Source organism: Opisthocomus hoazin, chromosome 2 (assembly GCF_030867145.1).
Source record: "Opisthocomus hoazin isolate bOpiHoa1 chromosome 2, bOpiHoa1.hap1, whole genome shotgun sequence".
In the NCBI taxonomy this organism is placed as follows: domain Eukaryota; kingdom Metazoa; phylum Chordata; class Aves; order Opisthocomiformes; family Opisthocomidae; genus Opisthocomus; species Opisthocomus hoazin.
The window spans coordinates 110,536,026-110,554,605 of record NC_134415.1 but is presented as its reverse complement, the minus strand read 5'-3'; the positions used below and the strand labels follow the sequence as shown (position 1 = coordinate 110,554,605).

General features: G+C 35.9%; 1 protein-coding gene across 1 annotated transcript in view; it reads right to left on the bottom strand.

Moving 5' to 3' along the window:
- The window catches only part of SNTG2 (syntrophin gamma 2), a 323,296-nt gene that overhangs the window by 68,008 nt on the left and 236,708 nt on the right, over nt 1–18,580 (bottom strand). The window contains exons 9-10 of the mRNA XM_075410732.1: nt 15,304–15,431; nt 1,723–1,852 (exon numbers count right to left, since the gene is read on the bottom strand). Coding sequence (XP_075266847.1) covers nt 1,723–1,852; nt 15,304–15,431 — 258 coding nt within the window. The remainder of the gene's footprint in view (nt 1–1,722; nt 1,853–15,303; nt 15,432–18,580) is intronic.

Genomic DNA, 18,580 nt, shown 5'->3' with positions numbered 1-18,580 from the left:
AAAACCTGCAAAGCATGAAGTCCAAGGAAACGTTTACTTGCTTCTCATACGATCCGTATAGAATTTACTCTGTATGTCACCAAGAACACAAAACACGTGATGTTGTTTCTCAGACCCTCCTCTGGAACAGCCACTTACACGAACATCAGATGGACTCCTTTGTTTACAGAATTCACTATTGTGATAGAGAACGGAGGAGACCAATGCAAGTACTCAGTATATAACAAAACACTGGTGCACATAGGTCACAACAGAGTGAAGATACTATGTCAGGACACATGCTACTGTACATAAAGCATTTGAAAAAAACAGACTAGAACTCTACAATGAATAAAACCTGCTTGCATTTATAGCCACTTCTCATTGTCTTATTCACCTATATCCTTGGAGTGGCTTTTATCCAGTTAATTTCTTTAGACAGCAAAAGAAATGGGCTTAGTAACTCTGCTATGGAATTGCTCTAAAAATACTACCTTACACTTCCTTTTGCTATTTACACAGAAGTAATTACAAAATTGCATTAATAATTTACATTGCTTTATTAGAATTATCAAATAGTAATACCCTGTAAATGATGTAAATCACTAAACAGATAATAGAGAATATTTATATAGAATGTACCGTAAGTAAATATGTTCAGTTTTGTCAAACATTGCTTAAGCAATGGAATATTTAAAAAGAATTAACATAATAAATGAAGTACTGTGATCAAATGTGATTCCAACTTTCGAAGACCAGAAAAAAAAATTCGATTTATAATCTGTTTTGACCAAAGATTTATGTCGAAATCCATTACAAATTCTACACAATATAATCTGAAGAACTAAGTAACAATAAACCCAGAATACAAAGTATAAATTAAAGACATGCTCCTACATCATAATTTATAAAAGAAGTTACAGTCTGAAAACATCTAAGAAAGAAAAGATTAAAAACCTGCACATGCAATTCTTCCAGGGACAGCTGTGCTCTTATGTTTTCACCATCGATTTCTACCATTTCAAAAAGATTGAAATATATTTTCAATATTGTATATTATCGAGTTCCCTGTTTATGATTCATTCCAGAATCTTCAACAGCTTTCAGTTCTTTCTTGGAATAATACTGTGCTTTCCAAACAACATTTTTTTGTTTCTCCAGGGATTATATAATATTTCTGCTTGCAATAGCAAATGCTACTTATGAATAACTTAAAACAGCATAAGCACCTTTATGTTTCTAGGGAGAAAGATGGAATAACATCACCTTAAATAAATCCACTTCTAGACAAACTAGAGAGGTAAAAATACCGTCTCCCAATAAGCCTCTACAAGTGACACTTCACTAGCTACAGAATTTCCACATTCCTACTTCAAAATAAAAAAATACTAATTTCAAGCACATTTTAATTACAAAAATGTGAAAATGAAATATTTGGTCATATCTAAAGCTCTGTGAAATGATCAGAAAGGATAAATATTTTTCCTTAAAAAGTCTTTAAAGTAATAAATGCAATCTGATTTTCTGCACTCTCTCTTCTATAACAACACTGCAAGTATTGAAAACTTCGTGATACTTCTGATTGCCCAAACAACCTCGCCCTGCTCATTCCTTTCTCCTTTTCCTCCCTATACACATGCGCTTTATATATTGTATCTTAAATGTGAATTATTTTCTACCCTTGGAAAATTAAAAATAATTTTACAATAGCATAGACAAGAAAATATGCAGAAAGAAACATACATTTTGAAGTGTCAAATCACTGATGTTAGTTGATATTGCTCTCAGCCAGTCAGCACTCTCCTGGGCTGTATAAAACTGAAGTATCCCAGTACTAACTCCATCGAGTGCCAGCACTTCAAATGCATTAGATCTGCAGTAAGAAGAAATACATCCGTAAAGGAAGATATGTCAGTTTTCTGAAACTGCCCAATATGTCTCAGTTTTCAAGCGATTTTAACACCTTTTGACAAGTTTTGAGGCTTAACTTTATAAATCAAAAGAAAGGCAACTAAAGTAAGGATAATAATGGGCAGTACCATGAACAATACATACAACAAGTATTTTCTCTGTACCAGCATATATATGTGCTGATCATTTACTTCCTTTGAGCATAAATATTATGTTCATAATTACTCAACCTAAGGTAGGGTATTCAGGAAGTATGCATTAGATCTTTTTAAACAAACATAGTATTTTTTTAAACCAAAATGATTATTTTCTTTATTTCATCTTGGTTTCATTTACTAGCAATGTATTAATTTGCAAAGAATTGCCTTCCCTAGCTTGAATTTCTTGGATTTCTATCTTTTTCTGCATAACATTCTAAACAATGTTTCCTTTAAGCACTTTTGTGATGTGTGAATTTGAAAAATGTACTTAGAGGTTTCTTTAAAACATTTTTGAATGTAGAGCTCTTTCTCAAAACAGCATTGACACATGCTAATGTGCAATTGCATTTCATTTGTTTTTTATGAATCGTTTACGTGGTTATAGCAGCTTTATTCCGAAAATGCCAGTGCTCTCCTTGCTATCTGTAGTAAGTTAGGCATGTGCATGTAACTCTGAAATCCCCCCCATTTGCTGGTGGGACATGACTTTTTAACTAGGAGATTTTTCAGTAGGAACAACAGAATTTCATTAAGTAGTGGCATGAAAATACACTGGTCTAAATTTAAAACATGTGACATGCAATAGTTTTAGGAACTAAACTTCAGAAAGCTACACAGATTATTTACGTGCCCATGAGTGTCAACAGAATTAGACTTTAGCATATATGATTCTGAAAGACAATTATAATTATCTGAACGATGGTGCATATGTTTGTTTTGTATATAGTTTGGAAAATGTCACTGTTACCTTCTACATTTACAAATTAGATATTTATACTTATGTGCTGTATTGCGTTCATTTTGGTACTAACCTAGAAGAAAGCAAACTACTGACTCAAGAATACTGCTCTGTGAAATTGCTGGGTTTTCCTGGGATTCTCTGATCTAAGGCAAAGACCTCTACTGCTTAATTTATGATGTATGTCAACATAAGCATTCAAGATGACACATAGAGGTTAATAAGCAGTTATCCATTCATGACTTACTGAAAAAGTTATTAACCTATCATTTGTCATTTGTAGGAAGTTTGATGATGAACATGAATACTGAACTCTACATATTTGCTAAAAAAGGTCATATAAAATACCCATCACACAAAATATTAACAAGACAAAGGATCCTAATAGATATATATATTAACCTCTATGCTTTACTGTTAAGAGTTGTAAAATGTTATACTTGCTGTTTGCAAAAACAACTTTCTTGTTCTGAAGACCTAAATATATATTGGCTGATTCCCTTGTTTTCCTTTCATGATTGAATTATCACAGTAACTACTCAAAGCTGATGACAATGGCAGAATTCTGTGTCACTTTCATTTCAGTAAATCTGTTTCACCTCTTCAGAAAGAAAGAAAAGGTCAAAACAAATCTTTTTGTCATCTTCAAGTAAACTGAGTGAAATAATCACCTCTCAAGTACACTGTTCCTTTTACCGCAGGCTCTGACAAAGATCCCAACAGTGCTGTAACGGAATGACTTATGGTATGATCTCTTCAACACCCCACCGAGACAGTGAAGATCTGTCATTCCCTACGCTTTGATACACAGTGGAGCATGGTAACAGACTTAATGTGGTGCCATGAAGAGAAGCCATTCGCAATGCCTAACTTAGATATCAAGTTCAAATATCAAAGCTAAGATGGTAGAATCCTTACACAGGCAGAGAGGACAATCCAGAGCATTTAACAGAGCCAAGAAACAGTACGTGCTCTTCACTAAATCCACAGAGCACCTAGTTACTAACTCAGCTTCAGTAGATGCTTAAAGGTATGAAATGCGAATGCCTTACCCAAGCAGTGTGAAATTCTACAAGTCGCTGACGAAAGATCACAGAAGGGAACTCTGCAGCTAACAACTAATGCAACCAGCACAGGCAATCAAGATTGAAAAATACGAAGTTTTATTATAAAAATTAACCATTATTTTATTATTTGAAACATGGTGCTGGCAATAGTGCAGCAGCAAACTCCTGTTGTCCTTTACCCTATTAAAATACAATGATCAGTTATAAAGACATTTAACAAGATTCAAACAAATGCATCTAGAGATCTGAACACTTCTCTGACAGAATACTTGCACAGAATCAAATAGGGTGTGAGGGATCCCGCAAGGCCTCGAGTCTAGCCTCCTCGCTAACTGGTTTAAAATACAAATCTCTTTTCCACAGGAAGACAAAAACTGGACACAGTACTTTAGATGCAGGTATTTCAAATGTGGCCTCAGGAATGCAAAGAAGAGGAGAATAATCACTTCCCTTCACCTGCTGACTACAGTATTACTCATGCAGCCCCATGTGTGGTCACCCTTCATCACTGGAAGTGTGTACAGCCGGCTCAAGCTCAGTGTGGTGTCCACCAAGATCCCCAACCCTCCTCCTGCAGAGCTCTCCCTTTGCCCCTGCAGACGGACAGCAGGACATCCTTTCCCAGGAGCTTTGTCCCTTTCAAGGCTTCTGATGTGCCAGAGGTGGTCACACTGCCTGTCACAGGGGACTGAGCCCTCTGGGGCACCACTGTTCCCGCTGTGCTGACTCAGGCAGAAAGCTGGTTTTACCAGAAAGCAGTTCAGTGAACTAAATGAAATAGGAAAAGAAAGAGCCAGGTTTTGCCAAAGTTTAGAGATGCCAGCCATGAAGTCTGTGCTAGTAATACAGTGATTTTGCTCTCAACCTTATTCAACTGTACTATGATTATTTCTTGCCTTCTGTTACAATAGTTTCCCTCTACAGATCCCGTAATAGATTGTTATGTGTATCACACTGCCATCTGAAAAGCTTAGTGTATATAAGGCTACAGGTAAAAACAAAAATCCAAATGAAAAATAAAACCTTACTGAAATGAATGCTGAGGCTTTTGTTTTTAAGTGAAACAAGCAATGCAAGCACCAAGGCAGCACTGGGAATCAGCAGAAAATATTTGAGGCTTAAGTACCATGTCTTTCTCCATTTCCCCAAAACACAGAAAAGAAAAAAATGGAGGCACAACTAAGCACTTATTCCTAGCAGCTGATAAGGATGAGCTTTCCATTTAATACCACATAGTAAGTTGGAGAGGTCTCAAGATGCTGTGAAGTCATCTCATCACCACAAAATAAGATCATGTCTTGGCTTTTTTTTTTTTTTTCCTTCTCAAGGCTGCAAGCCCATTTTAAAATACAGTTAGAAGAAATCCCCATCTCTCATACTCCTGCTGCTACTGTACCAACCACTGCAACTATAACCAGAAATCAATGTTTACTTTTCTGAATTCTAGAAATCTGAGCCAAATTGCCCTCACATTTCATATTGTTTTGAAACTTGTCTCCCAATCTGTAACTTTCACTAAGGAGCATAAGGCACTGTTTTCTATACTCAACCTCTTTCTATCTCACTTTCATGGTGAAATGATGAACGGACCTGCATTCCTGGTCTCTTTTGGGTTTTGATTACTGCATTAATTTATTTTAATAAAATTAACACTGTCTTTGTGAGAATGGCAGTCAGAATAACAGATGGGCATTAGTAGATTTAAGTTCTCTTCCTGACATTGACACTTCTAAACAATTACTACTAATTAATATTAATAAAGCATAGCTGGCTACTATAGAGGTACTAAATCCAAAGACTTTTCTCAAGAGAAAATGTATTACCAGTGCCAGCTGAAATGGGAAAAGCTGAATTTTTGTTTTATTGGAGGCTAAGAAATTCAGAAAAATAGATTTTAAGATTTTCAGTATCTGTGGCATGTGAAATCATATTTCCATTAGACTTATCTCAGTGTTTTATTGCATTTCCTCAATAAAAATCTAGATGCTTGTCTGCCAGCAGCTGTTTTACCTGCAATTTGCTACCTTGGCTGATACAGACAGACAGATTTGATCAGCTTTGCATATTCGCAGGTCCTAAATCAGTCCTCTTTCTGTTTGTATGATTTTTTGCTGTCTGATGTGAGTTTTTATCACTTTTCTTACAGCACTTTCTAGTGGCCTGTTTATAGTACTATATGGCCCTCTTGCTAGAACTTATATTTAGCCTGAAGATTCGTGGACTATGCGTGGATCTGAATGGAAATTTAAAAAAAAGAGTTTTCTCAATTACTTACTCTCTTTGTAATTCTGTGTTAAAAATAATGGGGTTTTGTATAGTAAATGACATATAGCCTCATATCCTAAAAATGTTCATATTTGCTCATATAATTGGACTATTACCAGAAACTATGTAGTTAAAAAGGTATCTAAAAGTATTAAACATACACTCGGACTGCATTTCATGTTTGGTTTTTTTTTGTGAACATTTTGCTTCCAGTATTGTAACTTTTGTTTATTTTGCATTAAACTTGGAGTAATTAAGTAAGATAACTGAAGTAACACAGACATTATGCTTCTACAGGTATTTTCCTAACTGATGTGGCAGTAGAAGCAGTTGTATTCCATTAGATTTGTAAAAACTTGTGCAGAAGAAAATGACAGTGGGAGAGGGGACAGTTGTAGCATTCATGAGACCTCTTATTGTGTTCCCCACAAAGTCACACAAATAGTTACACTGGTGCTGCTTAGAAGAAAGAACAAGGGTAATGCTACCAGATGAAAGAGAAAAGAGAGTAGGATGTAGGTATGAGATATTTGGCTTTGCTGTAAACAGAAAAATCTGAGGAATTACAGTTTCAGCGTACTTCATTTGTATGGAAGAAAGAGATGGAGGAGCCTTGCAGGGAAATAGGAGCAGCTTGAATGACTGAAAGCTATATGCAGTATCAGTGTAATAATGTCCTCTCGAGTGCAGAATGTGTTGTAGGACCAGTCACTGTGGTGGGTTGGAGAATGGAGTGTATATATATTTATTAATATGTGTTATAAAATTCCAGCACAATTATCAGTTAGTGGTAATTCAGGTGAGATGGATTTCACCCCGTTCAAGTTCTGTTGCTTAAGTATATGGATGACATATACTAATATATGGATGACAGCAGACAGAAGCTGGAACAAATTTCAGTTCAACATTCTTGGTTCGTTTTTTTCCCAACGAAGGTGACCAAATACAGGTTGCCCAGTGAAGTTTGGAACCTCCACCCTGGGAAGTGTTTGGGAATTGACAAGAGATGGCCCTGAGCAATATGATCTCATTAGACATACTTTGAGCTGGGAGCTGGACTAGGCGACTTCCAGGGTCCCTTCCAGCCATAAGTGGGTCATGCTAAAACTCAGGAACTATTCTGTTTTGTCATAAGCAAGTGCACAAGATAGGTGAACTGGATCATTCTCTGGAGATGCTTAATTCTCTCCATTGACTCCAAGGCGAGTCCTGGGATTTAGCACAGTCACAGGTGAATGACTATTAGATGTCTACAGTCAGGTGAGATGAATCTCATCCATTAAACTCCAATCCCACAAACATTTTAAGCATGTGAATGGTCCCACAGAATTTAGGTGGAACGTCATTTTGCCTTAAGTTATTGACATGCAGATGTCTTTTTAGATTCAGAGTGTAAACCACATGTTAATTCTACTCAGAAAGTACAACAAAATATTGGTAAATATAAACTAGCAAATCAACCAAGATCGGTTTCACCATCTTACTGAATGCATTGGCAAAATAATTATAAAAAGTTAAAACCCCTTCAGCTGTATTTTTAAAAAGACTTAATGCAACTATTTAAAATATATTTTAATCGCTAGGATAATATAGATCCATGTTATTTTCTAATTGCTCCTTAAGCACAATGGAAGTGTGCGGGAGAGGTTAATATTTTAAATAATAAATCACCCAACTGTATTTCACAGTATTCCTTGTAGGAAGACTGGAGTTATCTTAATGATGTCTTCAGAGCTGACCAATATGTCAATGGCTTCAATATCCAATATAACACGCAAGTGTCTCTAGGAATACTTTGACACACATACGATGGCTAACAAAATCTGTACTTGGATAATAATTATTAGACTGCCTGCCACTGTAATTCCAGTTCAGGTTCAAGCTCTATAAGTCTTTTGACAGGAGGAAAGTCTACACTTCACAACAACAAATCTCTGTCGTGACTACAGAAATCATTAGAATTATTACATTTAAATTATATGCAAAACATTACTTCTTCAAGGTGTTCAGTTGTCCACATGATTTAAATATCCAATTTATATTGCCTATGAAATTCACATATGTTTGTTAGGGAAAAATATATGTCCATGTGCTATCTAAATACCCTCTGCTTTCAGAAGAAAGGGCAATATAGCTTGATAATTATTATTGACAACACCATGCAAATCTGTTTTTTTCCCATACTCCTCTGAAAATATGTGTTTCTCAAACAAATAGGTATTTTGTAAAATAACAGTGATACAGCTAAGTAATGAGCATCAAAGACTTCAACATATTCAGCTCACTCCAGAATTATTTTTCTTTTTTGGTGTCAAAGTCAGTGGGAATCAAGCAGGTCTGCTGCAGAAACTCAAGACTATTTACCCTGAGGCATTTATTGAAGACATCTGGAGGTAGAGTCTTGCTGAGCTAATCCTGGTGGATTAGAATTTTGTAGTCTTTCAGCAAGTAAAAGAAAAGACAAAGCTTCTCCAGAAACAAACAAAAAGTAGTAATTCTTTGAATTCAATGGTAATATTAATATGAACAATTTCCTGAGAGTAATAATCTGTTTATCTTTTTTGGGGGACAGGATTTATTTTGCCTTTTCTTCTGCTTGCTGACAGTATGCCATGGCATGATCCACCATTCTGTGTTCTAAGGCATGCTATTTACTAGAACAAACAAGAGTTAAGAGGTGTCACATCAGTTTTCCAGAGCAACACATCATCTTTGGGTGAAAGCAGAAATACATCCTGAAACGAACCAAAGTGCTTCATTTTTGTCTGTGCACTTAGCTGCAGTACAAATTTTAAAACTAGAAGCTAAATATTGTGAGGATGAAGATTCAAAAAATAAATGAGCTCACTCTCCTTATGTTGGCTTCACACTACTGAACAGAATTAAAGGGATGTATTTAAGCATGTGAATATATTGCCCTAGAGAGGAAAGAAACAGCAGTTTCCTCAGTTTTTATGACACTGATTTTTTTATACACTTTTAGAGTGCAGTATATTGCATCCAAAAGTATGTCTAAAATCTGGCCAAAACATTTTACATCACTTCTTACATAAGTAACAGGTACTAATGAGGTCCTAGCTTCTAGGAATCAGTATACAGTGCTGATCTTTTATTCTGTGTGGCATAGCTCCTCTCTAGCTTCTTTTTCCTGCCTATACCTTGATTTTAATCTGATTTAGCAGCTTATTCTAGCCAAAGGTAAGTCAGTCTCTTATTGCTGAGAGATCTGCAGAATGCCTGGTGGCTTCTTGGGTATCTTTCTGTTTACATTCTGTTGAGCAGATAGTATTCTGTAGCTTGCATTTACCTGATCACTTGCAATTGATTTCCAGAATGTCTTGCTGCTTGAACATAATTGTGACAAATGTACTGGAAACATTTACAGTAATGATGCTTTCAAAGAAAAACACACATAGCAGTCTTCAGGCAGTCATTAAAAAACCGTACGCAGCACAATTTTTTCAAAAAATGCACTGACTACATGGCTTATTGTTTTTACATATCACCTGAACAATGTAGTGAAAAACAATAAATTGTCCTCTGCGTCATATTCCTAAAGACATAATAAAGGGCTTTCTGGAGTGCTCTAAAGACCAACAAATTCAGAACAAAGGTTACAGAATGGGCTCCCATACAGCCAGATGCTAAGCTAGTTTTAGTACTTTATAACTATAGTCAAACAATCAATATGCACAGTAGAAATCATAAAACATTGCCCACAGCGAAACATATCAATTTCATTACAACACTATCACATCGAAAAGCCATCGAAAATGAATGCCACTTTCCAACTCCATGCAGAACGGAAAAAAAAGAGTTGAAATTCCTTAAGTGCCAAAGGAAAGCTCAGTTGCCAAATCCTAAAATGCTACAGCTAAAAATAGGAACAGCAAGTGACATTACAGCACCTTGTGATAAAAAATTTCCAGTAGAAAATTTGCTGTTTTAATCTGAATAACCTGAATCATACATAGATTCTAGATGGGGCCTTAGCAGTGCTTCTGTAATGGTTTTAATGCTTCTTACTTTGGGAATGTGTTTCTCCTGCTATGCTCCAAAATAACTGTTTCCCCTTCGTAATTCTGCAGGATAGCGGTGTTGCAGAGCTATTGTCTGCCTAACTACTGTACCCAGTCTTTGCTTTCCCCTACTGCCGTCTACCAAAAGGCTCCACTAGCCTCCCATGAAAGCTACTTCATAATTTCTTTTGTTGTAGTAACAATCCTTAATGCCATCCCCCTGCACTTCGTACTACTCTGCTGCATCCCATTTCCAACAGATCCATCCTTTCATAACATACTGTGCTGCTCTTCTGTGTCACCAATGATTTTAACGAGTGTACTGTTTTCTGCATCATCAGTCAAATAGCACTTAAGGCACTCTATTGATAATAACCCTCCAAACCTACACTTTCTTTATCATCTTACCTTTTATCTGATGTTAATCTCCCCGCCACTGTCTCCCACCCTATTGCTCCAAATCAGTCTGATTGTGGTATCTTTCAGGTACACACTCGTTCTTCTTACCCCCATGTTCGACACAATTGTTACTGAAAACTGTGAGCAAATACTCATTCAGTCATTGTAACTCAGAGATGTTGTGTTTAATTCCTATATCTTTCTCAAAATGGTTTATTCAATTTCTTACTTTCCAATTTATTTATCTAATTAAAAGTGTTTTGTTAACTCACTGAAATATTAAAATGGAAAATAGAATCCTTCAGAAAGATTCTGTTAAGAAACAAATGAGACAATTAAAAAAAAACCCAACAAAAAACCCAAAACCCCATTATAAAAAAACACACAATACTCTGTAGTAACTGCAATGGCAAGAATACCAAGAAATAGAAACTAACACCTAAATCTAATTAAGTTGCTTTGTAATTGGGATCATAACTACATGGGGTCAAAGACACTGGGCCTGAATTACGTCCAGTCCACTTATTTCTTTAATTTAATCTCCATCTTCCAAATAAGCAAGTTTTTGTTTGGTTTTTTTTAGTCTCTACGCTCCTTATATTCAAGGGATTATAGCTAGTGTACCTTGACCTCAAGCTCCAGTCAATACAACAAATAAACATGATTATATAGTTCTGTCAGTATGAGCTGTAAGGACTGAAAAGACTTACCTTCTTCTTTTTCCAAGTAAGGATTTAGAGATTCCATAAGAAAAACGAAAGATTATAAATGAATGAACTACATTCTCCATCTTCTATAAGACTACTTATCTTTACTTCTCTATCCTAAACCTAAAAACACCCCAAACTATGCCATAAAGTACAAATTCCTTTGTATGAGAAAGACTTACTGATCTCATTATTTCTGTTACACTTACATCATATTTAGTGACCAATTCTATCCTTAACAGTTACAAAATGTTTCTATTATCAGCTAGCAATTAAGAGTATTCACAGGAACAGAGTTCTCACTGTGTATATTACCCTACCTCTTACAGAGAAAACTGACACTGATGGATTGTGAGATGTGCAGAATGATAGAAGCAGTGGTGCTATATTATAAAGGCAAGTGAATAAAAGTTATTGAATTAATAACTGCTCAAAAAGACTCATCACCATGCTGCATAAAAATATTAAGATAGTCTCCAATCATATCAACAATAAGAAATGCAGTAATTAGATGTGATTTTGGCTTTGTGTTGTTTTTATTCCATGTTCACACCTTCTGAAGTATATCTGGAAAGCTCCTGCACTGAGCAGAGGAAGGGCATCTACTACATTTCTTACCTTTCCATTGAAATAGTCTAGGGGATTTTTTGGCTTTTGTTTTGTGATATGGACAAACATACTTTACAGTCCCACACTGCAGTATTTTCATTCATTCCTCCTCATGTATAAGGAAGGAAAAAAATCTACCCCATTCTCTCTTGTTTCTGTTAATATCTACGGTGCTGACAAAATCTAAAATATACAAAAAATATACTCTCGTGTCATTAGGTCACTGGTCTTAAGACTTCCTGGGAAAAATAAAATGAAAAGTCAAGTGAAATAAGTCAAAGGTAACTCCTTTCTCTTACAATGAAAAAAGAGTAACAATCTAACAGATACAGGTGTTCCTGGCCATACCATGATATAAGAGCTAAAAGTACTCCCTTTCTTGCCAAAGTTACTGGAAAACTCCTATGAAGTCCTGAGGAATTTAAAGTGCATAGTTTAACCAGAAACAAAGTAATATAGTCTAATCTGATTAGATCAGACTACATTTTACGTAAACCACATTAAAAGTGCACTACAGTCTGACAACTCTAGCTATATAACATGTTTCTAATTAAAAAATGGTCAAAAATATTGAGCAAGATGCTGCATAGAGGGGAATTGTCATGGACTCATTCAAATGACTTTAGACTGATGGCTGAAATGTGAATGGGAATGGAGAGACGTCAATATGGTTGAAAGGATTGTTATCTAGACTGCTGTCATCATTTACACTTGTAATTGCTTGTAGGCTTTATTTTGTGCAAAGCAGACGATTTTAGAGAGCAATTACTGAAGACAAATGTTGGAATTTATGCTTATACGAACATGGGGAAATGTAAAAGAAAGAATACAAGTGGGTAACAGTAAGAATATGTACCTGTATATCAGAGGAGGAGAGAATAGGATAAGAGCAATCTGGTACCCTCAGGCAAAAATAAACACCTTTAGTAAGAACATGGGAAACACCTCATTCGCAGTTAATCTCAAGGTGGTATTCCTTTAATGCTCTTATAGATATTCTTGCTGGTTTGCCAAAACAAGCAAGGAGCATTTAGAAGAAGTGAAGTATCATGGGATGGTGACAGGCTTTACGCAACAATTTTATCTTCCTTTAGAGAGTTTACAATAGAAAGGAAAAAACCCTCAGTAATAAAGGAGTGCTGTGTATACTAAATATATATGGGAGCGAGATGCATCACAAGAGAATACGCTACTTTCCAAGACTGAAACTGAAAGCACTAAGCTCCTCAATCCTTATAAGAAAAACATATCTGTGATACGTCAATCCTGGGCCAGCAGCTAAGGACCCACACTGCTAGTCACTCCCCCACCCCTCTCTAGCAGGACAGCAGAGAGAACAGGAAGACCAAGAAAATTTGTGGGTTGTTATTTCAACACACAGTTTAATAAGCAAAGTTTATACCCACAGTTTAATACGCAAAGGGAAGAGGAAACAAAACCAACAAACCAACCCATCACAAAGCAAGTGGTGACTCATCATCTCCCACAACCAGAATGATGCCCCGCCAGTCTCCGAGCAATGGCTAGCTCCCCTCAACCCCCTCTTCTCAGTTTTTATTGCTGAGAACGATGTTACACGGCATAAAATATCCCTTTGGTCATTTCAGGTCAGCTGCCCAGATTGTGTCTGCTCCCAACTTCCTTCCCCCCCCAGCCTACTCGCTGAGTGGGAGCAGAGCTGGAAGAAAGGAAAGCCGTGATGTTGCGCAAGCACTGCTCAGCAACAACCAGAACACTGGCGTGTTATTAATGTTGTTTTAGTCACAAACCAAAACACAGCACTACATGAGTTGCTATGAAGAAAATTAAATCCATCTCAGCCAGACTCAGTACAATACCAGAAGGTGTTTTATTTAAAAGAATTCTAAAAATGCACGCACTACTGTTTTGGGAACGAATCCCTTGGGATCAGTCCATCGAATGCACAGAGTGCATGGAACAGGAGTGAAAATGCTTCAGACTATCAGGGTGATAACTGAACTCCGAGGTTTAAATGTTCCATCTTCCACTTATCCTTTAAATTTAAGAGCATTGACGCTAAGTTGGTAATGAATCGATGTCTAAATGTGCACACAGAGATGTGTTCACTTAATTCGCAGGAGAACTTCTAAGCCTTGAATAGTTGGAGGCCTGTGATAGACTGGGAAGGGTTGGACCACAGGAACTGGTCAGTTGAAGTCAGAAGGAGGAAAGTGGTGAAGTGATAAGAGACTAAATAAAATGGAAGTAAGAGTTCAGACAAAGACCATGGAAGAACTTAAAACTTTTCTGGTCAATGTATTGTTATTCTCCTGTGATGCTTTAAGACAAAGTTTGGGAGAGGAGTTGTAAACTGATTTAGGAGACTAATTGCTCTAAATTAAAAGCAGTCTAAATGTCCTTCTAGAAAAATAATGTTTTTCAGATCATTTTCAGGAAACGGGTAACAAATCTGGCATAGATCAAGAAAGGTACACACATGAACTTCTGGTACCTCCTGGTAGCAGGCCACCTGCATAGCTGATACTTCAATAGAGATTCCAATTCCCTCATTAACAAGAACTAGAACAGAATAAAATATTACATTTTCAGTTGGTAGTAAATAAATACAGGACAAGTAAAAGAAATGGAAAGGAACAACTGTGAATGAACTCCTGTTCTCATACATATGGAGAACTGTGGACTACTTTGACCAAAACTACAGGTAGATTTGAGGCAGTCCTACCACATGGAATAGTTTGCAGAGAAAAGATGATGCATGCTGCAATGTGCTAAACCTTTCTCAAGCACATTATTGAAGCTTTATTAATCTTCATTTTTACTTTCATCTTTCCTGAAGTCCAGGACCATCACCTCTGGCATCCTATTCAACAACTACTTAATGAACCATTACTTAGGTCTGTGAGATGCAAAAAGATTCTAGGATAAAAAATACGGTATTTTGTACCATGTACTTTGCCAAAATCTCTTGTTAATATGAGTTTCTATACGACAATGATATGCAGCATAGTCATTATGATTGTGCACTATGTTATCATTTGTAAAGAAAAAAAAGGAGAGTTAACTGATAATACCAGCGTTTAGGAATATGAAAGTATTCTATTAGAGATACGGAATGAAATGTAGTACCTTAAAAATTAATTCAAGTTACGTCAAGCTTAACCTCTATACTAGCTGCTGATGCTAACTGAATTCCCAAGGTACCACATTATGGAAACACATCTGTGGGAGCTTTATTTATTGTCTGTTTTTACTTTATCTTTGGTAATTGCCATGCATGCCATTAATCTCAAGAGAAGATGGACTGCATAGTTTTCAGTAAGAAGAATTTCATATTTGCACTCAAAGAATTCTTACACAGGCGACGCTTCACAGCAAAATATTAGGTACAGCTAGCTAACCCAGCACTTCTCCTTTTATATTACGAACCTTAATTTATCTGTTCCAGCTTTGTACCTCGAGATTCGAGCCATTGACAGAGGAACTGATAACGTGTCTAGCCAGCGCTTCTCGTATTTTGGTTCATTAGCTATGGGTGAAGAAGGTGATGATGGAGCCTGTACAGAATAAATGAGAAACAGTAAGTGCAGTTTATCAGGCAATACAGTGAAAAAAACATGAATATGCATCTCTGGCTCTGCTCGTCTCAGAAGTGAAAAATCATAGTAATAAAACTGTTCAAGAAATTCGGGATTTAGTAGAGAAATAAAAAGAAGCATTCATGTAGAAAGGAACGCTAGTTATCTTGATATTATACTTGAGACTTAATTTCAGTACTGCCTTCACATTAAAGACATTTATATTTTTGTTAGTGTTCCTAACTGACAACCAAAAGGAAATAGTTTTTATTCATAAATGTCCTGAATTTTCTCTAAATGCAATATAAAATACATTTTGGTTAAATTAATTTGGTCTCTGTGACTCTTCCACGTCTTAAACAATCATCCAAGAAAAAGACACAAATAAAATCCTAATGTAAATACTACATTAGAGAATACTAGTTTCTATTTGTGCATTGTGAATTTTATCCATAATGTTATTTAATAGTAAATTTAAACTTCTGATTTCTGTGTTGTTATTATTATCCATATATGGAATGATGAATTTTGTAGTTTCTCCTTTGAAGTTCTCCTTCAAACGCTTCTACTAGACAGGCAAGTCTGCTGATACTCTCTAAGCAGTAAAGGATGTCCAGATCTCAGAATACTGAAAATATAACATTTCACAATCTACTCATTCTATGTAACTACAACATACAAAAGAAAATAACCTTAAATCAAATGTGCACAAATGCAAATTAAGTTATGGGAATTAGCCTGAATATACAGCTATTGACAAAACGGTCTACTCAAACCTAACCTACAGCTTATATACGGACTGTTAGTCTGCTCACATTTGTAGCATCTTACGTATCAAAATTAAATAGTGCAGGAAGGCACCAAGAATGAAACATGATAAAAAGAAAACATTTATGCAATTATAAAAGTTGAACTAAAACTTTCAGGAAACTGCAGAGAGATATACATCTTAGTAGATGCACACTTGCAGAATATGCAGCTTGTTTCCTAGTGAAATAATATCCAGAGGTTTATATCACTGTACCAATGACTGAAAGTGCTGAACTACGCTCAAATTGTCAAAAAATACAGTAACTGGTTTTGCTTGCAAATGATTTCAAAATAGTATTTACAGGCAAAAATCAATTAAATTAGAAACAGATTAGAAAATGCTGGAAACCACTGCTTAGTGTACCAACTCTGATTTATGGCCATGATTATGAGCTTAATAAAATTCTTATTAAATAAACAATAGAACTAGCTAGGAGTTTCTTACAGAATGCATACAATTGATAAATTGAAAAGCTTCCACTGGTACTTCTATCTCCACACTACCATGACAGCTGAGCATTTCACTCTTTCATAAGGATTGCAATTCTATTTACAGTGAGGCAGTTGAGAAGGATTCACAGTCATAGATATTTAGGTCAAAGTTAGGCATTTGTGCTATCTCTGAATCAAAATTATTTGTCCCAGGTTGTACAGAGAACTTTCCAGTGGAGAAGGGAGTTGAAAGCTCATTATTTTTATACAAGCTGTAAATATGCACTGAGTAGTACTTACAAAAGAAAATAAACCACAGAATGACCCAACTTCAGCTCTGTTATGCCCAGGTGTTCAAAAGACATAACTTACTTGAAATAAAGAGCACTCTGGGAATTGTTCTATTTCTTTTTCTTGCTCATAAAGACTTCAGGTTAGTTCCACACATTCCCTCCCACGCTCTTTCTTACAGTTAGCAAGGGCTGATCTCTCTATTTACTGCTTTAAATAAATCAAACAGCGAGTTTCATGTTCTAACAGGACAACTGAGAGTTAGTGACTGAGGGACACTTTTCTAGTAAATGAAAAATTTGTAATGAAATTGCCAGAGTTGGTAACACTAAAGAATCTTTTAGACTGCAATATCTTTGGGGAAACGAATTTCATTCAGAGTATTTGCAGTCCTAGAACGATCCAGCTTTCATTTGATTGAGATCTCCTGGTGTTGCTGCAGTGTGCATCTTTCATAATCAAGTCCACAGACTATTCTGTTTCACAGAATTAGCCACAAAAGGCTAAGGTGTCTCCAAAGCTTAGTATAAGTTTAATAATATCATAGTGAAGAATCTGATGTATATTTTAGAATTCTGTACCAATTAAAATAATTGACAGAACCACATGCAATCTGAAATCAAAAATGATCAACATAATCTAACGTGCCTGTCTGGAAACTGAAATGTCTAAGAATAAAGCAGAAGGCAGCTTATTACAGTCAAACATAAACGCTTAAATCACCAAATTTAAATCCAAGAATCAGAAAATGAAGGACCATAAAAACTCCTGAGGCATCTTCACCTATTGTTCCCATCCTCTCAGCTCTCAAGATACAGAAAACATCTAGACAATTTAAACACAAACCCCTGTGTTCTTCTTGTGAACTATTAGCTGTACTTCTTTTAGCAGGCTGTTGAACAATATTCTGTAATATTCTAGGCAATTTAAGAGCACTTGGCAGCAAAAAATTCATGGGTGGGTCACTCTGGCAATTTAATGTTTCCATTTGGTCTCTTACACTTCAATCAACTGCTTTAATAGGATACCAGCATAAAGAAAAAATATCCAAGTGTAAGTAAACCTCAGAATTTTAGAAAATCTACATCACAGCTATTCATTAGATTCACGAATTGAAGGGGAAAAAATGTCCAAAATCACTTGGTCAAAATCTATTAACCCCGAAGTTATGATACTACAGTATAGAAATATTCCTCCCAAAATGTTAAACTGTTGCAAATGATGTAAACTTCTAAGGAAAATGTGACTTCTCTAGACAACTTCTAAGTTTTGATATGATTTTAAATAATATTAGAAAAAGTAATTTTTTTTTCCCCTCCAGTTCTGGACTAATACCTGCAGACACCCTACTGCATGATCTGAACACTAATGACCAAGAACAGGGAAAGCATACGAAGGGGTCAAACTGGTTCAAGTTTCAAATACCTGTTTCTTACTAAGCCATATTATAACCAATTTACGGTAGAGTAGAAAGTTGGACTGACCCCTTTTTATCTTAAGGCCAAAGGAGGGCATACATATTGCCATAAGACCATTGCATAGAAACAAAACATTATCCTAGGACCAGCAGTTCATTTTTTTCAGTTTGCCCTACA